The sequence below is a fragment of the Leptonychotes weddellii genome, chromosome 12 (assembly GCF_054177405.1).
Source record: "Leptonychotes weddellii isolate Sample4059 chromosome 12, ASM5417740v2, whole genome shotgun sequence".
Taxonomy (NCBI): domain Eukaryota; kingdom Metazoa; phylum Chordata; class Mammalia; order Carnivora; family Phocidae; genus Leptonychotes; species Leptonychotes weddellii.
In genome coordinates, this window is record NC_138380.1 from 33,015,904 (window position 1) to 33,038,095 (window position 22,192).

Genomic DNA, 22,192 nt, shown 5'->3' on the forward strand with positions numbered 1-22,192 from the left:
TTCATAACTATTACATCTTCTTTGGAAATTGTGGTCTTCACCATTGTAAACTTTCCCTTTTTTATTCATTACCAGTCTCTTCATCAACATTTCTCAATCATCTCATGGATGAAATTCATCTTCCAGTAAATGCTTTAAGAACAGCTTGCAACTATGATGTTTCCTGAGTTCTTACATACCAAAAGCTGTTTTTCTATAGTTTTGTTACAAAATGCACAGCTTAGCTAGATAAAAATCCTTGACTCACACTTTCTTTCCTTCAGCTTCTGAAAATAATGTTTCTCTACTTTAATCTTATTTTGTATCCTCTTTCCATTTTCTCCCCACCCCCTCCTCCTTTTCCCTTCACTCTCTGCTGAACTATTTGGGAGTCAGTTGCAGAAATCACAAGACTTCCATTCCTGAGTATTTAAGGTGTATCATTGCACTTAGTTGAGGCAAATTCTCTAGCTTCCCTCTCCCTCTTTCTCTCTCTCTCCTTTTTTTTGTTTCAAGTTTTTATTTAAATTCTAGTTAGTTAACATATAGTGTAATATTAGTTGCAGGAGTAGAATTTAGTGATTCATCACTTAAATTTAACACCCAGTGCTCCTCACAACAGGTGCCCTCCTTAATACCCATCACTCATTTTATTTATTTTATTCATTCATTCATTCATTCATTCATTTATAGGTTTTTTAAAACATTTATTTAAAAAAATTTTTAAATATTTATTTACTTGAGAGAGAGCAAGAGTGAGAGAGTACACAGGGAGAGGGAGAAGCCAACTCCCCACCGAGCAGAGAGCCCGACGCGGGGCTCAATCCCAGGACCCCAAGATCATGACCTGAGCCGAAGGCAGACACTTAACCAACTGAGCCACCCAAGCACCCCATAAAGATTTATTTATTTATTTGAGAGAGAAAATGTGTGAGCTGGGGAGGGGAGCAGAGGGAGAGAGAGAATCCTGAAGCCAGCTTCCGGGGGCACTGGACTTTATCCCAGGACCTGAGCAGAAATCAAGAGTCGACTGCTTAACGGAATGAACCACCTAGATGCCCTTTTTTTTTTTAAGATTTTATTTATTTGAGACAGCGAGCATGAGTGGGGTGAGGGGCAGAAAGAGAGAGAAAAGCAGACTCCCCACTGAGCGGGGAGCCAGCCACATTAACCGACAGCCCACCCAGGCACTTGAGTATATTTGTGTGGGTCTGTTGCTGAGCTTTTTTGTTCCATAGGTGTAGTTGCCCATTCTTTCACCAATACCACACTGTTCTGATCACTATAACTTATCGTAAGTTATAGGAAGTCAGATAGTGGTCAGTCCTCCAACTTTGTTTTTCTCCTTCAATATTGTATTGGCTATTCTGGGTCTTTTGCCTCTCCATATAAACTTTAAAATTGGTTTGTTGGTATCCACAGAATAATTGGCTCTGATGTTGATTGGGAATGTATTGAATCAGTAGATCAATTTGGGAAGAACTGACATTGTGACTGTATTGTATCTTCCTATCCATATTCATGGAATATCTCTCCATTATTTATTCCTTTTTGTTCTCAGTTTTATTTCAAATTTGAAATGTTCTCTCATATCTGCAGATGCTTACTTAATTATATGTAATTAATATTGAAATGCTAGTTTTTTTCTCTTATGGCTGTTTTTGGTTCTGTGTTTCTGAGAATTTTCATTCACTGAAAAGTTTTGATTATTTTTCTCTTTCCCTCTAATAGAACCTTGTTTGGTTTCTGGGTTCATTGAGCATTTCTTTTATGTATTTGTCTATTATGTTGGAGTGTCTGTAGATGGGTAGATGGGGGTTTGGGTGGCTTACTTTGTTCTTTAATTTCAAAGAACCTTGCTTGATTGCTACAAATACAAAAGTATGGTTCCCTTAATAAATATTGTCCTCTTTTGGTCTGACATATGATTTTTTACTATGTGTAGATTATAACATCTCATTATCCTTAATTGCTTCATTTTTTTCCTTTATCACCAAGCCTCCAGAGATAACTCCTTTTTTCAAGGTGCCTCTTTTCTACCCCAGAAGCAGTCTTTTCAAGGCTCTCCTTTTTGGTGACATACGCTTCTTGTATATGTCTGTGTATAATGTCCTTTTGACCTTCCAGTGGTTAATGCTCTGGTTCACAACATCACAAATCTTTTCTTAAAATTTCCCCACTCAGAGTTGGACCCCTCTCTTGGATGGTATATCTTAGCTGGTGTTAATCTGTTTTTTGCCACTTTTAAGACCCCATCATATCTTATCCTCTTTTTATAGAGTCCTCATCTACTCTGCTTTGGGGGACTCCAAAACCAATTCAGTTGGCCTCTGATTTTTATTTTCCAATTACATGTAAAATGAAGTGCTATTCTGGTTCCTAGTTATGCCATAGGTATGAACTGTATGTGCTTTTATTTGCTCCACTGAAAGATCTGTATATTCTGTGGAAGATGTGTAGGGAGATTGGAATTTAGATGGCTGCTATTTTATGAGAATCTGGAATTCTAGCCCTTTAAGCATTTTGCTGCCAAGTTTCTAGATAACTATGATGTTGAACCATATAAAATTGCAATTTTTGTAATTCAAGGATTCTTGAATATCAGCGATTGTATATAGTGCTACCCAAGAGAAAGATAAGCAAGCTCTTTACTCTTGTGTTTCATGCCTTAGTGAAGTGTTATATATTGTAGAGGCATTATTTTTAGTATTCATTCTAAGGTTATAAAAGCTACATTTTTTATCAGCTTTACTGAGGTTTAATTATATACAATAAAATGCACCCATTCTAGTGTACAATTCAGTGGATATAGACAATTGTTTACACTTCTGTAACCACCACCACTGTCAAGATACAGAATATTTCCATCACATTAAAAAGCTCCATTCTACACTTTTGAAATTAGCCCCACCCCAGGAAATCTGTAAGTGGTTTTCTGTCATTAGATTAGATGTCTAAGGCTACATCTTTAAATCAGCCTTTGAGTCTTGCCAGATCTGAAGCTTGCTTATCACTCCAGTGTCATCTAGTTACCTACCCTCCCCCCCCACACAGTGTATTTGTGTTGGCCTCAGGGCGTTTTTACTTGTGAGTCCATCCATCCGTTTTCTGCTCAGCACTTTACATTTCACATAACCTTGAATGGATGTCCATCTCTGCAGGATCCACGATGCTTTTTATTTTCTGTGCCTTTACTCATGCTATTCTCTCTGCTAGGAAAGCACTTACCTCCCAAACTAACATTCTTCCTTGCCTGATTTATTCCTAGTCATATTTTTAAAGTCAGCATATATTACTGATTGGGTTGTTTATCAGTTGTATTTTATCTTTATCAGTTTTCTTTTCTTTATTGTTGTATAATTGTGTCTTTCACTAGTCTGAACTCCTTGAGGACAGCAATGACTTCTTGAATTTGTTTTCACATCACAGATGTGCTGGGCACATGGGGGCTCTCTATTCTTAATACTTAATAAATATTTGATTTATGATGAATGGGTTTCACCTCCTATATACAAGAATTAAAACTAAGTCTACATAGGAAAAATTAAAGAAGTCTTTTTTTTTTTTTTAAAGAAGTCTTAATAGTAGTTACTTAGAAAAACTAAAGTTGGCTCTGGTAAGTGCTGTCAATTGTGCAAGACTGTTGAATCTCAGATCTGTACCTCTGAAACAAATAATGCAATATATGTTAAGGGAAAAAAAAAAAGAAGAAGATAGCAGGAGGGGAAGAATGAAGGGTGGGAAATTGGAGGGGGAGATGAACCATGAGAGACAATGGACTCTGAAAAACAAACTGAAGGTTCTAGAGGGGAGGGGAGTGGGAGGATGGGTTAGCCTGGTGATGGGTATTGAGGAGGGCACGTTCTGCATGGAGCACTGGGTGTTATGCACAAACAATGAATCATGGAACACTACATCTAAAACTAATGATGTGATGTATGGTGATTAACATAACAATAAAAAAATTTAAAAAAAAAGAAAAAGAAAAACTAAAGTTGAACAAATACCATCCTATAAGTGTGAGGAGAGATGGGCATTGTTCCCTTAGACCATAGTTCTGCTTGCAGAAACCAGTTTTAAGTTAATGCTTCAATTCTTCTCTTGCCATGTGTTTCTGGAAATTCACCAAGCCTTGTCTATGGAGAAAAATAGTCTAGCTTTGTTCAAAATATGAGCTCTATGTACTAATAATGTGTTTTAAGGATCTAAAAAGAAAATTTGTTTAGATTCCATTCTCCTACACTTTAAGTAGCTTTGATAATTGTATCAGTTGTTTTCACATGTGTATCTCCTATCACAGTGTAAGCTCAAGGGCCAGACTAGGTCTCATTAGTCTTTTTTTTTACCTTAAGATTCCTTTCTTTAATAGCTAATAAATATTTGAGTCGATTCTGTGGTTCATGTTTGTTGTCCTATTATATACCCAGGCATGGTACCCTACTATATTCAGTCTCAAATTGTATTACGTATGAAGAAAATTGTTTATAAGGTTATGTCAATCATCAGTTTCTGATTCTGGATAGCGACCTGATGTGTTCTAAACTATATGAGCTTAAAATGATACATCTTCAAAAAAATCTTCATTTTAATAGCGTAAGAATTGGGACAAGCAGGAATGATCTCTTGATGGATAAGAATAATTTCCAGGTGTTAAAAAACCACTGTTACATTTCAAACTTTTGTTCTTTGGACGTTTACCTGTATGATACAGTACCGTTTTTACCTGAACTAGATTTTTATTCTCTTCGCTCAGATCAAATAAGAAGATTAATGATTCTTAATATGTTGACATCCTGACTTTGTTTTCATAAACCAGCAGGGATCTAAGAAACAACTATTAGGATATCTGTCTACCACCAGCTAAGCTGGCTCAGAATTAACTGTAATGGGGACTGTTCTTTTTTCATGCTGTCACTGAATAGCAGAGTTATCTAAGCTTTTCTGGAGGAACTTACGTTTTAGTTAAGAATACAGTTCAGCAAAATATACAGGCACATCTGTATTCCTGAAAACATATTTTTTTTTTTTTTTTTTTAAGAAAGAGAGCACACAAGTGGGAGGGACAGAGGGAGAGGGAGAGAGAGAGAGAATCCGAAGCAGACTCTGTGCTGAGCGTGGAGCCTGACACAGGGCCGATCTCACAACCCTAAGATCACCACCTGAGCTAAAACCAAGCCAGACACTGAACCAACAGTGCCACCCAGGTGCTCCAACATACTTTTTATTTATTAAATATAATCTATGATTATGCTTTGTTGTATGGTAGTTAAAAGTGCTACTGGGTGCCCAAACTTACCTCTCTGTGACATTTTCAAATAAGAATTTATAATTGAAAGTTTCCCATTTTGATTAATAAAGGCTAATGTTTTTCCACTTTATGTTATATGTATACCTAGTGTTTTAAAATATAATTTCATTTTGCCTTGTAGTGTATGCAGAGAATATTTCCAAAATGGTGGGAAGAGAAAAGCACTTGAAAAAGATGAAAAAAGAGCTGTACTCGCCACTAAGACCACTCCAGCCTTAAATACCCACGAGTCTTCTAAACTTGAAGGTCATTTAACCAACCTCAGCTTTACAAACCCTGAATTTATAACTGAGTAAGTATACTTTTTCTAACCCAATTATTAACATCATCCTAGATAGCTGTATTAATAATGTAAAATAGTGTAATGATTTACCACAAGTAGTGGGTCATTTGCTTGCTCCCCTGATAATAGATTAGGCTGAAAAACACAGATTTATAATATTACAAGGTAGAAAACTAGCATAAAATTTTAAAGGATATCTGGAAAACTAATGGTTCTATAATAGATTGTGTTCAGGAAAAATGAGAAAGAATTGTTTCTTAAATGTTGTAATAATTACTCTTATGGGAATACAAAGAATCAAAATAACAAAGTCCATTTTAAACTGTTTAAAGTTGGTATCCACTAATTAAAAAATCACAAGGAATAATGGAAGATTATTAATGGAGCCAATTGCCATTATTTTATTGTTGATATGAAAATCTGCCTACTAGTAATATATGTATGCATAGGCACAAATTTTATTTATTTAGTAAGCACATGGATATTTTTCCAGTTTTATTGAGATACAGTACTGTGTAAGTTTAAGGTATACAACATGACTTGATATATGTAAATATTGTGAAATGATTACAAGTTTGGTTAACATCCATCACCTCACAGTTATAATTTTTTTCTTGTGGTGAGAACTTTTAAGATCCATTCTTTCAGCAACTTTGAAATATACAATTGTTGTTAACTAAAGTCATCATGGTGTACCTTTCATCCCCTTAACTTATCTTCTAACTGGAAGTTTGTATCTTTCACCCAATTTCTGTATTCCAGCCCTACCACCACCTCTGACAACCACAGTCACATCTCTGTTTCTATGAGTTTAGTTTTTCTTAGATTCCATCTATAAGTATTTGTCTTAGATTGTCTTTCTCTGACTTATTTCACTTAGCATAATAGCCTCAAGGTCCATGCATGTTATAACAAATGGCAGGATTTCATTCTTTTTTATGGATGAATAGTATTTCATTGGGTGTGTGTATATATATATATATGTGTGTGTGTGTGTATATGTGTGTATATATATATATATAAGCATGTAAGTAAATATTATAATCTAATGAATAGTAGTATTAAAATTGTGTATATATATTAGTACCAGAATAGATTTGTAGTATCAAGTAATACTTTATTAATCTCTTGAAAATGCTAAACTTGAATAATTCTAGAAACATTCTTGATAGACACTGAAAGCTAAACATGAAAATAAAATTTATTAGCCTCTTAACAATTTACATTTGTAGATATCGAACATAGCATTACCTCTGGTTACTTTGATTTTACACCATGTTGAAAATACTATCTAATCAGTTGTAAGTAATTTCATTTAAAAATTAATTGACATACCTTTGATTAGTTCAGTAGGAAAGGATAAGGCATCTTTCTTTACCTTTATTCAAAGGTTAGTACAAAGCTTACAAAGCATAGTGACTTACTGAACATCCTGTAACTCAGGTGTTATGAACATTCTTGAGTATTTTTTAAATGATGACAATATAAAAATATAGTTACACTGCTAACAAAGACAGGTACATATGGAAAATATCATGTAGTTCTTTTATATAGTCTCTATTGTTGAGATTACCTCGAATTTCTATATAGTTCTTTTTTCTAGTCTCTATTGTTGAGATTACCTTATGTGTTGAATCATTGTCATCATATTTTCCTTTAATTCTCTGAACCTGTTTTCTTTTAATTCTTGGAACATTTTTATATAATAGCTAATTTGAAGTCTTTGTTAAATCCAACCTTTGAGTTCTCTCGGTCATTTTTTATTTACTGCTGTTTTTCTTGAGTATGGACTACACTTTCCTGTTTTTGTTTTGTTTTGTTTTGTTTTTAAAGATTTTATTTATTTATTTGAGACAGAGAGAATGAGAGAGACAGAGAGCACATGAGAGGGGGGAGGGTCAGAGGAAGAAGCAGGCTCCCTGCCGAGCAGGGAGCCCGATGCGGGACTCGATCCTGGGACTCCAGGATCATGACCTGAGCTGAAGGCAGTCGCTTAACCAACTGAGCCACCCAGGCGCCCTCCTGTTTTTGTTTTTATGTCTCATAATTTTTTTGTTAAAAGCCACCTAATATATTTTTGATAACATATTGTGGAAACTCTCATTTTGGATTTTTCCCCAAGGAGGATGGTGGTGGTGGTGGGTTTTTAGTAATTTGCTTGGGCTTAATCTGTGGGATTTGCCTTCCTTGCAGTTTGTATGGTATTGTTATTTTTATTTTTTAGGCTTGTTTTTCTAGAGCCTGTCTGCATAGCTTAGTGGTCAGTGATAGCACAGGTTGTTCTCAAATATCTCAAGCCAGATAGACTTCCACCCTCTGCCAGTGGGTGTGTGTTGATTCGGGAGTGCTTTTAAAACTTAGGCAGTTTTCCAGTCTGCCTCACCATCTACTTTTCACCAGACCCTCTTGGAGCTCCTCTGCATGTTCACTTAGCCTCCAGGTCATTCAAGACTATGTAGAGACCTTACGTAGCCCCTATAAGGGGCTTTCTCATTTCCAGGATTTTTCTGGTTAAATTTCTTACTAATTCTCCAGTCTGCAGCTCAGCCCAACCAAAGCTGCAACCTCAGGGTAGCATAGCTGCTGACTTTCTCTTGTTTGTTTTCTGCTTTTACTGATAATGCTCTGTGTGGGTTTTTTACCCTTTGCTCCAAATCAAGTTAGCCCCTTCTAGCAGTGAAGCTGCTGTTTTTCATAGCCATCCCTGTCCTTGAAGAACTTCCATACCAACTGAGCAAGGGGTGGGGGGTGGTAAGAGTGGCTTTAGGCAAATAGATCCTTACTGTTCTTAACTTAGGACCAGCTTGTTTTCATGAATAAACTCTTCTCAAATTGTTTGCCTTTGTTTGAGTTCCAAAATGGTGGTTTTTGCTGATTGTGCCCAGTTTCATAGTTGTTTCTTAAGAAGTGCATTTGCCAACCCTACCCTGCCAGAGTCCAGAAAAGAGAATCTCAGGCAGACTCCATGCTGAGTGCAGAGCCCGAACCAGGGCTTGATCTCAAGACCCTGAGATCATCACCTGAGCAGAAACCAAGAGTTTGCTGCTTAACTGACTGTGCTACCCAGCCGCCCCTCCGGTTTAGTTTTATTTTATTATTTTTTGAAGGTTTTATTTATTTGACAGAGAGAGACACAGCGAGAGAGGGAACACAAGCAGGGGGAGTGGGAGAGGGAGAAGCAGGCTTCCCGTGGAGCAGGGAGCCCGATGCGGGGCTTGATCCCAGGACCCTGGGATCATGACCTGAACCGAAGGCAGCCGCTCAATGACTGAGCCACCCAGGTGCCCCTCCAGTTTAGTTTTAAAGGAGAAAAATTAGTTTGGTTTTAAGTATTTAAAAGAAAATATCCAAATATGATTGTTATAGGTCAGGATTTACTTAGAATTGAAATTAAACATTGAAGTGAGTTATCCAACATGGCTAGGTTTAGATTTTCTTCATTCTAAAAACCCTAGACTCCTTCGTATACCATCTGGCCCCAACACATGTATGTAGACAGTATTCCTCCTGCTTTTCCTGCCGTTTTTGCAGCCTTTATTCTGGTCATATGGAACTATTTAAATTCCCCTAGTGGTACATGCTTGGTCTCACTTTCCGGCGGTTGTAAGTACAACATGTCCTCTTTCTGATAAACTATTGCTGTATTATATTAGGCTGTATTTGAAGCATCTCCCTTTCCAGAATTTAACTTGAACTTCCCAAAAGAATTGATACTCTTTGATACCAATATTAAACCTTTTTATAAATCTATTATAGTATTTGTAATACTGTATTAAAACCACTATTGAATATTTTTCTAACTACAAATGAAATAAGATCACAGTGTAAAAAATTGGCACGTAAAGAAGACTGTGGATGTAGAAAAATTACTGCTCAGTCCCAGTTAAATTTAGACACATTTCTTTCCAGTCTTTTTAATGGGCATTGTTTTTTACACAATAGAGACCATGTAGTGTAAAGGATTTTGTAAACTGCTCTTCCTATGCTATAAAAACACTCATTCTGCATTATAGTTCATCACAAAAACCTACCAGTGTATGTGTCTGACTATAAAGTGGTTCTGAATACAAAGTAATACTCAATTTGCCCAGAGAGAATTGCCATCTCCTCTCTCTCTCAGACAGGTAGATGAAATAACCAAGAGTCAGACATTTATTTATTTATAGTTATTATATGGGAAGATACATATCCCTTACCATCCAAATCTACTTGGCTTCTGACTTTGGATAACAAGTTTAGATAGCAAGGGTTCTCTTTTTCCCAGTCTTATCTCAAAATATGTATTCAAGTCATTCTGATTTCTGGTGCAGGTAACAAGGACTCACATAGCAAAAATACCTCACTTTTGGACTTATATTTCATGAAAAGCAAATTTAACACCAAATGTTTGTTATTGCTAGAGTCACTTTTTAAGTCATCTATAACTCAGAATTGAGATGTGATACTTTTTGAATCTGGATATAATGTGATTGCTGGAAATTTTAGCCCAGGTCCCAGTTACTACCCATTCCTCCTAACATTAAGATACCTGTGTCCCAACCCTCTTTCATCTTGTACATATATACTTGTAATTGATACAAAATTACTTATTTTGCTGCCTTTTAAAAATACTTGTATTTTTTGCAAACATTCAAATGACCATATTCTGGGCCATAAGATACCTTAACAAATTTTAAAAGGTAGATCAAAGTATTTTCTCAAACCATAGTAGAATAAAAGTAGAACTCAGTAGCAGAAAGAGAGCTGGAAAATCCCAAAACATTGATAAGCAACACACTTCTAATTAACACACAGGTCAAAGAAGTCATCTTAAGAAATTTCAAAATATTTTGCACTAAATGAAAATGTATCTTACCAAATTTATGGGATGTAATGAAAACAGTACTTGGAGGGAAATTTATAGTATTCAGTGCATATGTTAAAAAAGAAGAAAGATTAAAATCAGTACTATAAGCTCCTACCTTAGGAAACTAGGAAAACAAGAGCAAAATAGATCCAGGGTAAGCAGAAGAAATAATAAAAATTACAGCAGAAGTCAATGAAATTGAAAACAGGAAAAGAGTAAAGCAGTGAAACTGAAAGCTGGTTTCTTAGGACATTAATAAAACTGATAAACCTCAGACTGTGCTAACCAAGAAAAACAAGAAAGAAGAACACAAATTACTGATATCAGAAATGAAAGAGCCGCCATCACTACTGATCTCATGGACAGTAAAAGGATACTGTAGGAATATTATGCCCACAAATTTGATAACTTAGATGAAATGGACCAATTCCTTTAAAGACATAATCTACCAAAACTCACCCAAGGGGAAAAAGATAATCAGAATACGTCTATACATATTAAGGAAGTTGAGTCAATAATGAATAGCCTTCCAAAACACAAAGCACAAGGCCCAGTTGGTTTCACTGATGAAATCTACCGAACACTTAAGGGAAGAACTAATACCAGTTCTCTGCAGTCTGTTCCAGAAGATAGAATCAAAGAATACTTCCTGATTCGTGCTGTGAGGCCAGCAGAATGTAGTTTAAGATGCTGAGCCAGTCTTCCCCATAACCTCTTCTGAAATAAAATTGACGTGTTCCTGATTGACTGTATAAACATGATTAGATAATGACTGTATTATTATCTGTATTTGGGGGTTAAGTTATGCTTTAGTTGCTTGTGATGGAAACAAATCTAAGGTGAGAAAGAGACTGGAGAATTCATCTAGTTGTCTCATGATGTTTCTTTTTAATATGATCTTTATAAGAAAACATCTACCAATTAATATTGTAAAACTGTACTTCTGCATATAATTACTAAATCTGTACTAAAGTTTTTGCTCCCCACCCCCCGCCCCCTTTTTGGTCAAGTTCATCAAGTGGCTTTTCAATAAGTGAGCAACCAAGCTACATTGTGTGAAGTCATTTTGGGCTAATGTTAGTTTTTCTCAAGTACTTTATTGGTCAAAGTAAAGAAATTGAGAGGGCTCAATAATGTAGACTTTATAAGGACTCAAATATAATGCCCTCTTTTTGAAGGATAATATGGTGGAAAGATCTTGCTTTGTATATATATTCTTTTTAAGTTTGGACATGTAGGTTCTTTTCTTTCTCACAGTTGTTTCATCTCAGAATTAAGCATCTTTTTTTGCTTAAATTTTTATGTTCTTGGGGTGGATTTCCAGAAGCAGATTTCTGGGTTGAAGAGTTTGAGTGACTCAGGGCACTTGTACATATTACTGAATGAATTTCCAGAAAAATGATACTAAATCCATTACTTCTAGAAGCATAAGTGCCCACTTTGCCAAAACTCATGAGCACTGAGTATTTCTTTTTTTTTTTTTTTACTCTTTATTAATGTGATGGAATAAAATGGCATCCTGGGTTAATAGGCACTTCTAACAGATACATAAAATAAAACAAAGAAAAGGAAATTTATAAAAGAAAGGAAAATCATATTAAATCAGGAAAATAAAATTCATTCTATGAAGTTCTAGTACTTGACATGGCATTGAAACATGGCACACATGCTGTCATTATACTTTCCAAAAATGATAAAGACTATTAATTAGATGGTCTCTGCTGAACCAAGAATCTTACGATAGGCCTTATCTCCATTCTGCCTTAGAATGTAAGATATTGGCCATATAAGGTTTGTGACGGAGGGAATATAATACTAAAGAAGACCTAATTAGACATATTAATGCCAGTTTGGAGGTTCAGTTTGTAACAGTGATTTTGAATACCATTTTAATATTCTCTTTTTTCCTTAAGTTTTAATTTAGTTTCTATTCAATTTTAGCATTCATTGATTTTATTTTATTGGGCTTTTTAATATTGAAGGTTATTCTAGTAAGTAAAAGGTGTTACAGTGGTAAAGGAGGAAGTTAAATGTCTTTTGAACATAATTCAGTAAATAAAAATTTTTTCAGTTGTGGCTTTCAATAGCGTTTTGCCTTTACTTTGAAATGTATTACATATTAATCAAAGTATATGTACAAATACAAATTTGAACCTGAAACTAAAATTCTTCATTTATTTTACTGAAATGTTAATAGAGTAAATTACAATTACACATAACACATCTGGAATTTTAGTAATATTATCAAAATATTAGGTCCCTTTTAAAGCCATGTATATTATAATGTTTTAAAGCTGTTTCTATAGAAACAATGTATGTTACCAATTCCATGTTATAAAGTTTTCCTCCATAAATTTTCTTGGTTTAAAATATGTATATTGAAAATTATGAAAAAGCTGACTGCAAATAATCCATGCTTATCAGTTGCTCCTTTCTAAAAAGAAAGATAATTCCTTTCCCAATTTTAGCATTGGCTCAGAGAATAACCTGGGGGAAATATCTAACATCCCTAAGTCTCCTTTTCTTTATAAAAATAAAATAATACTGTATAGGCTTATAGCTATTAAAAAAAAAAGTGGGAAGAACTATGAGTAAAAACCCCAAAGCTCTGAGTTTTCAGGTAATCACCCAAAGTACTAGATGTTGAGAATGAAAGTAGTGAGGATTATATAGGTTCAAAACATAATTTGGAGAACAGCTGAATTAGCAAATCATCATGACAATACCATGATCTAGAATTCTGTAACCTGATTGCATATAAAGTAAAATGGTGACTACAAAATGTTTTCTACCAAAAGAAATTCTGTCTGGAGAGATTCTTTAAGTAAACGTGCTTCCTTAGTAAAACATACAGCATTCACGGGGCACCTGGGTGGCTCACTTGGTTAAGCGTCTGCCTTAGGCTTAGGTCATGATCCCAGGGTCCTGGGTTTGAGCCCCACATCGGGCTCCCTGCTCAGCCAGAAGCCTGCTTCTCCCTCTCCCTCTGCCTCATCCCTTGCTTGTGCTCTCCTGCTCGCTCTGTCAAATAAATAAATAAATCTTTAAAAACAAAACATACAGCATTCAAAAAAAAATTATTTCTGTTAACCTAAGTTTATAAGATTCTTAATGTAGTTCTGTGTACTGTGTACTCAACTATTGAACATTTAAACATTTAGCATCGTTTATTAACCAGGTTGTTTATTATTTTAGTAACTAGAATTGAATTAAATTTGATCTAATAAAAATATATAAAGCTAATGAGACTTATATGGGAAATTATAGAAAGATAATTTAGGAAACGGGAAGTCTTCATTTTTTGTTTTAGCTAGCAAATTACTATTTTCTAATGAATCACCTAAAACCCTTCCCGAAACAAGTATCAATGAGTATTACTCATTTTGTGGGAGTGTCAGAGGCATGTGCTATCATTATGTACTATCTTATTAGTCTTAATGGTAATTTGGTGGTCATTAACAATCAACCTCTTCCATATACTTCTCCTTATCACTGCAGTGTTGTCTTTAAAAAATGTCTTCGTCTTAATTCATGTGCTGTAGGAATGTGTCCTTTTATCAATCCATTTACTTATGCCTTCCTAATAGCAATACATTCCCTTTCTCTCTCTTTTTTTTTTTTTTAAAGATTTTATTTATTTATTTATTTGAGAGAGAGAGCGCACATGAGAGGGGGGGAGGGTCAGAGGGAGAAGCAGACTCCCTGCTGAGCAGGGAGCCCGATGCGGGACTCGATCCCGGGACTCCAGGATCATGACCTGAGCCCAAGGCAGTCGCTTAACCAACTGAGCCACCCAGGCGCCCTCCCTTTCTCTCTCTTAAATGCTGGTTCTGGAGCTCTCTACTCTTCACCCTTTGCATATCCTCCCATGACAGCTTAATTTATTCCCATAGTTTTGGTTAACACATGTATGCCAGTGATTCCAAATCTGTTCAGATCTCTTACCTGAACTTCATATATCTAGTAGCATATTACACATCTCTGTGCCTGTGAGATATCATGACTGAGCTAATTTTCTCCCCTTTCCTGCTCTATGAACCACCCAAATCTGTTCCTCTTCCAATTTTCCCTGTTTCATTAAATGTTATCTGTATGCCCAAGCCAGAAACTTTTAAGATTTATTCTTAACTCTTCCCCTATCTAACTTCCAACATATAGATAGTCACCAAGTCTTACTATCAGTTCTAAGTTCTCAGTATGCTTCAGTCTATCTCCTATCTCTACTCTCATCTCTTACAAGGGCTATTGCAATAGTGTGCTGCTTCAGTTTTTCTCCAATCCATTCTCCACAGGACAACTTGAGAACTTTTTCTGAAACACAAACCTGATAATACCAACTCTCTCACTTAAAATTTTTCAGTGATTTCCCTTTTCCCTTGAGACAAAATCCGAACTGCTAACATAACATAAAAAATCCTCCATGATTGACTTTTGTCTCCCTCATTTCTCAGTACTTTTTCTTTTTAATTATACAGCTTAATAATATTGATCTCCCTTTTATTCATGTAGAGTTCCAGCTCCTTCCTGGTGTTACTCCTTCTGCCTAGAACATTCTCTCACGACCCATCACCTGAAGATTTGCTGTTTATCCTTACACACAGTCTTAAACATTAACCTTCTCAGGAAGAACTTCCTTTACTCCTAGACTTGGTATCATTAACAAGGACAACATACTCCTCTAACACAGCAGATCTCAAAGTGTGGTCCATGGATCTCTAGGAGTCTCTGAGGCTCTTTGGGAAGAGCTATGAATTCAAAATATTTCCATGTTAAGATATTTACCTTTTTTACTCTGTGGTCATTTGTACTCATAGTTCAAAAGTAATGGTGGATAAAATTGCTTGCATCTTAGCACAAATTAAGCAGTGGAACCAAAATATGTTAATAGTCATGGTGTTCTTTACCATGCCCTCAAAATTTTCAAAAAAGCCCAGTTTCACTTAAGAATGTCATTGATGAAGCAGTGAAAGATATAAATTTTTTTAAACTGAACTCCTGAGAATTGTTTTTTTAACATGCCATATGATGTGAAGTAAACAAAAAGTGCTTCTGCTGCATACTAAAATAAAGCCATGATGTCGTGATGATTATCCAGCTATTTCTGTTTAGCCAAACTTCAGAAATTTGCAAAAAGGGGGGGAAAAGGGAAAATGATTCTTCTCACTACTTTTGGAAAATAGCGGGTTTTTTTAATGTATATATGATTTTATTGTTGCTATTTTTATGAGTAAATTTAAAAATTCTCGACTATAATTTCTTTTTTTTTAATTAGAGAGCATGCAAGTGTGCTTGTGAGTGGGGGGAGGGGCAGAGGGAGAGAATCTTCAAGGAGACTCCCCACTGAGCTTGGGAGCCTGTTATGGAGCTCAGTCTCAGGACCCATGAGATCATGGCCTTAGCTAAAACCAAAAGTCAGGAGCTCAACCGTCTGAGCCAGCCGGGCACCTGTTAGCTATAATTTCCAATACAGTTAATATCAATAAATACAACCCACATAAACAACAGTTCTTTGGGGTCTTCAGTGATTTTTAAGAGTACAGAGGGATTCTGAGACTAAAGTTGGAAAACCCCTCCTCTAACACATTGTATTTCCCTGATTCTGTCCATGGTTTGTCTTTCTGTGAAGATAACATCCACGTTGCTTTGTGCGTAACTCAGCTCCTAGCATAGGGTCAACACATGTTAGGCCCCCAGTAAATACTCATTAAAATAATGAATTCAACAAGCATATGTTGATTATTTTGCATATTGTTGAAAATGAGTCTGAAGTAAGAAAGGAATTCAAAAATCAGAAAATAGATATAGAAGTCTCATCTACATTTGGGGTTTTTTTTTGATTGATAGAATGACATGATACTATCTGGATATACAGAATATCACCACAGTCAGTCTGGAGAAAGATGGTAGAGTAAAAAGAGGAGAGAGAAAAACATTAATTATGGAACTTGAGGGAATGCTCACGTATAACAGGAATGAAAAGGAAGTTGCAGTGAACATAAGAGTTCACAAGGGTAATCAACAGTAGGATACAGATTAAGAGGATCGTTCATTGGAAGTTTATACTCTTAAGTGTGAAAGTGAGTAGAAAGGTTAAGATAGGATAAGTCCTTAGGGAAATTCAGATCGGTTCTACCCAAATCTATAGGGTAAATTTTTTTATTATCTTGAATCCCTGAAATAAGAATTTAACTGAATTTATTTTTAATGCAAATACAACAGCATTAACAAAATTAGGGAATGGAAAAGAGAGTAGCACTTGGCTAAAGCCAAGGAAGAGAAGATATGTGTGTGTATGTGTGTGTGCATGCACGCACACACACACACACGTATAGAGTTGGGTGGGTTGAAGAATAAATCCTGTTTTTAGTGCTACAACTTTAATCATCACCTCCTTATCCTTAGGAGGATCACTTTCTTAATAAAAAACTTCCTATTTAGTACTTCTCCAAAAGAAGTACTTTACCTAAAAGCTCTGCTCTTACTTCCATCATTTGTAGATAGGTCTTTCTGGTCCTTAATTTTTTCTTTAATTTTTTAAAATTACTGACTAAGAGAATGGATTTTCCATTAGTTCATGCTATCCTGCCTAGTTAATTGGGATAACTTGATTTCTTGGTATTAAACCTCAGAAAACATTTACTAATTTTATATGGGATATTGGAGAGTGATGCTACTTACGTCTTGCCATTTTTTTTCTAAATTACTTGCATTTTGATAAATGTAACTCCTTCCTTATCACAGCGTTTTGTTATGAAAGTGTCAAAATATTGCTGTGGCAACTGTCATGATTAAGGATAGTCCTGTGCAGATTTTTACTAGTGATGCCATACCTATAATACCAGTTTTCAGAGATTTTAGATAAATCTGGATACATTTCATGCTAGAGTATACTGAACATAGTTGGATATGTCTAACCAAGACAATGAAGAATCATACTCCGTTATTAAAAGGGAAAGTCAGGACAAATTTAACCTGGTGGAATGCTTAACCATCAATTTGTACTATAATTTTTATTTTGTTATACTGCCTATTATAAATAGGTGACCATATGCCCTGGTTTGTCTTGTACAGTGCTGCTTTATGCTTGTTAATAGTGTTTCCTTTTATTTTCAGAAGTGTCCAAGTTTGGACTATAAACTATATGGTGATCCTACCTATAAAACAAGGAACTGATAATATAACCATAGCTTATATAGAAATATACAATAAGGAGGGCATGTGATGTGATGAACACTGGGTGTTACATGAAACTGATAAAGTCTTGAACACTACATTGAACACTAAAGTATTGAAAATAATGATGTACTATAAATTGGCTAACTGAATTTAAATAAAAGAAAGAAATATACAGTAAGAAGGAATAGATTTAGAGAGCAGACAAAAGAGATAAGTAAACAGACATCATGACTTAGCTGATGACTTCACTTCTCCCAAGCAGTAAGAACTGGGTAATTTCTTTCATGGCTTAGAAGAGCAAGCGAACAGAAAAGGTGAAGACTAATGGAATTGAAAACAGACATTCAGTCTGAAAATCTATAATTAAAAGGCAGAAATACTGGTGACCAGTAGAGTGAGGCATCATGTGGCCTCAGCAATCAGAATACCTGGGCAGGTATATTTTCAGTCATTCAAGAAAGTATTTGCTGAATGCTATTTATTTCTAGCTCTCTGTGCTAGGTAACATGGAAAATAGAAAAAGAAATGTAAGATTTTTTTAAAAACATAGCATAATACTAAGATAAATATGTAAAAGTACTAGGTGGCTTAGTTTACATTTAGTTATTCAATTATATATTTCTGTATTTGTTACTCTTGGTTGCTTAATAGCAAATGCAGTAGTTTGCAAGTGTAAGGTGTTCCTAGAGCAAAGCCATTATTTTCCATGTTTTCCTTTTAAATATTAATAATACTGAGTAGTCAAACTAATGGACTTGTTTGCATTTTAATTTAAACAAAGTTCTGAGTATAGGAAAAAAGATCTTGTGCTTTTGGGAATCATTATGTCTTGTTTTATAATTTATCCATCCAGGAGTATTACTCAAAAAAAGTGTTGATACATGCAAATCATATTACAGTAGCAAAGAAAAAGATGTGGAACAAGTTAATTTTATTTAGACTCTAGTGTACTAAGTGGCATTATGCCTGTAGACCTATAACCTCTCTGTGTACATGTAATTCTTTTTCATACATGAAGAATTCCAGAAAAATATTTAAATGAGTCCAGTGAATTCATATAAAAGGTGGATAGCTATAAAAGGTCTTTTATTCCCATTCCCTTAAAAAATAAAATAAAATTCTAAGTTATACCTCATGCTTTAACAGAATTAGTGACAGTATATTTCCAGTATACCTGTTCTTTAATAATTATAAAATCAAATAAACAGTTTAAACTTTTCAATTATATATCCAGTGGGTATAAAATTAGAAGTTAAAAATTCGCTAAGACTGATAACTTAGTTCCTTGTCATGTCACTGGCATTTTAATTCTGTCATTTGCGTGAAATACTGGACAGTGCAATAAATTATGTTTAATTGACCATGGCATATTTAGGGGAAAACATGAGCCCATTTTTAAATACCTTCACCTGGTGTTATTTAACAGTCTCCTTACTTAGCTTACAATCTCATTCTTTTGAGAAAGTATAATTGTAACGTTTGAAAGCCGTGGTTTGGAGGTGGAGGGAAAGTATGGATAAATTTGAAGATTGCTGTTAATTGTAAAACAAAGAAGGGAATTTTAAAACTCTTTTGAGATCTAGTACTCGGGCCTGGACAGGATCTTTTGTTTGAGACCTAGAGGAAAGAATAAGGTTAGTGTTTTTGGCTTTCTGAACTTTCTACCTTGAAGTTTATGGGGAAGCTGCTATTTAAAGAGATACAATTGGAGCTGAAACTCTGTAATCAGCCTAAGAGCCGCCTTCTTGAGTTTCAGCCTACTCCTTACCTGACCTCTTCTGTTTCACCAGGCAGCAGCTGTTGTAGCCACAGGTGGTCTACCACTGGATCTCATTCCCTTCCTTCTCTGGCTCTCTCCATTCTCCGTGCTTCAGTTGGCCCTAGGAGACTAATTTACCTTTGGATCTGCCAAAGTCAGAGCTGGCTTCTTTAGATTAGCCACAGTGTTGCACAGAATTCCGAAATGGTTTCCCTGCACCAAATTTAATAACACATTATGTACTAAGTTTATTCTTATTATACTGACAGTAGCCAAATTCATCATATTAGGTAACTGCATGGAGGCCAAAATGAATACTTCATTCCTCAAATCATATTATTTCTGATTCTTTTTGAAGTAGTATTCTTCATGTAGTACTATATATTTTTATTTTATTGGGTATATTTCCCATTCTTCAGTTGTCATAGAAAGACATGTGAAAATAATTCATAATACATTTTAATTATATAGCAATTACTAAATTATATTCTGGCTGTGTAAATTTAAGGATAATAACTTTGGCTTGTTTATCACTGACACCCATGGAATACTTGGCACATAAATACACAGTATATATTTGAATAAATAAAAGAAAAAATATGAAAACTGTTGAATAATCTAATATAGAATGTTGGGGGATAATTGCTTTACTTCTAGAGAATGTTTTAAAATTAAGAACATGGCCTTAAGAACTTAACAGATAAAATATAACTTCAAGTAGAAGTCTTCTTTGAAATATGTAAGTTGTCAAAGAACCTTGGATTCTTTCCCACCTCAGTTTTCCAAAGAAGTAGTTTTTAGACTTAAAAGAAATATTGTTACATGCGTTTTTATCTAAAGCAGCAGTGATTGAGGTCATAGCACAAAACTTTTAAGCTATAAATGTAAGCATAGAGTAGTCAAGTATTTCAGAATGACATTGTCTACCTAATTCAATCTCTAAGCCTTTAGGCAATGTTTATTTGCTTTAAGAACCATTTAAGAGGAAAAGCCTGTTTCTCCCAAGATTGGATTAACTCTAGGTTGAATACGTATTCTCAGAGGTAGAAACAATTTTCAAAACGTGGAAAAAAGTCTGTAGTTTGACAGAATTCACAGTATTCAAGTAAATTAATCCACTCTATCATAAAGTCATAAGAGAACCTGTATCTGGAGACACAATCTGTGTCAGGTTTTCTTAAGGCCCGAATAGTAGTTGAGAACTTAAAGTATTGAAAAATTCTAAAAGCATTAAGTTGTTTACTTCGTTACTGGCCTAAGGGGCATCATAATCTTCCTCACCACTGTAATTTTACAAACCATTATCCTACTGTATAAAATTCCATGAGCACAGATACTGCACCTGTTTTATTCTCTGCTATAATTCTGGGGCCTAGCACAGTAGCCTTACATATAAAGGAACCTAGTAAAGGAGTGAATGAATGAATTCTCTGTTAGAAGGGACTGCAGAATTAATTTTAAGCAAAATTCTCCAATAGTACCAATCTCATGATTAACAGAACTCTGACTTTAAAACATAGAGATGACTTAATTGAAATAGATAATGAAGGTTAGAAATGGAGAACTAATAATGCAGTTGACCCTTAAACAACATGAGTTTGAACTGCATTGGTCCACTTACATGCAGATTTTTTTTAATGTATGTTATATACTATAGTATATAACATAGTATATAGTATATAGTATAGTACTATACTATATACTATAGTATATAGTATAGTACTATAAATGTATGTGCTCTTTCTTATGAATTTCTTAATTACATTTTCTTTTCTTTAGCTTACTTTATTGTAAGAATACAGTATATAATACATATACAAAATACATGTTAACTATGTTATCAGTAAGGCTTCTGGTCAACAGTAGGCTATTAGTAATTAAGTTTTGGGGGAATCCAAAGTTGTATGTGGATTTTCAATTTGCAGGGGGGTTGGCAACTTTAACCCCCATGTTACTCTGGGCTCAACAGTACTGTGTTTCATTTCCTTTGTTTTCATCCCTAGAATATTTTTTCATTTCTGAATATTGCATAAGATAATGTTGGCCCAAAGTATTTTAGAGTAGTATGGATCCATAAATGCATCAGATTATAGGTGATCCCAAGAAGAAAAAGAATTAAAGTGTTAGAAGTAGACTGAGGTTTTAAAAAGGGGATTGGGGGGGTGCTTTCTGTCTTCAGAATACACTGGTGATCTAATACCTCTGTACCACTTGACTTCTTACCCTTGTTAACATAAGACAGTATATCCAGTTTCAGCCAACTTGTATTTAAACATCTTGAATAAAGATGAGATCAGTTCAAGTAATTGCTAGGGAACTAGGGCCTCATACACAACAGTGAAGAGGAAGAAACAAAAAGGGAAGGGGAGAATTTTTCAAAGCATAACAGATTAGAGACTTTAAATAAGAAGACAGAAGGGTCAAATGCATAACAACACAATGTGAAAGAGAAAAGACCAAGTAAAAAGCGACAAATGACTCCAGAAACTTAGGCATATTTATTGTAGGGACAGTCTTATACATCTATAGAAATTATTACTGATTATGATGAATGACCCTATTGTCAAGAAAAGATAGTGTTCACTAAGTCATTTTTTAAGAAGACAGGTAGTCTGTAACAACTCTTAAAATTTAAGATTTCCATTACAGGGGCACCTGGGTAACTCAGCAGGTTAAGCATGCGACTCTTATTTTCGGCTCAGGTCATGATCTCAGGGTTGTGAGATCAAGCTCTGAGTTGGGCTCCATGCTCAGCAGGGAGTCTGCTTGAGATTCTCTCCCTGTTCCACGTGCTCACATGTGCATGCTCTCTTTCTAAAATTAAATCAATAAATCTTAAAA

General features: G+C 34.9%; 1 protein-coding gene across 1 annotated transcript in view; it reads left to right on the plus strand.

Annotated features, from left to right (window-relative positions):
• Positions 1–22,192, plus strand: part of SAMTOR (S-adenosylmethionine sensor upstream of mTORC1) — a 91,334-nt gene that overhangs the window by 20,852 nt on the left and 48,290 nt on the right. The window contains exon 3 of the mRNA XM_006729665.2: positions 5,409–5,579. Within this exon, the coding sequence (XP_006729728.1) occupies positions 5,409–5,579 (171 nt within the window). The remainder of the gene's footprint in view (positions 1–5,408; positions 5,580–22,192) is intronic.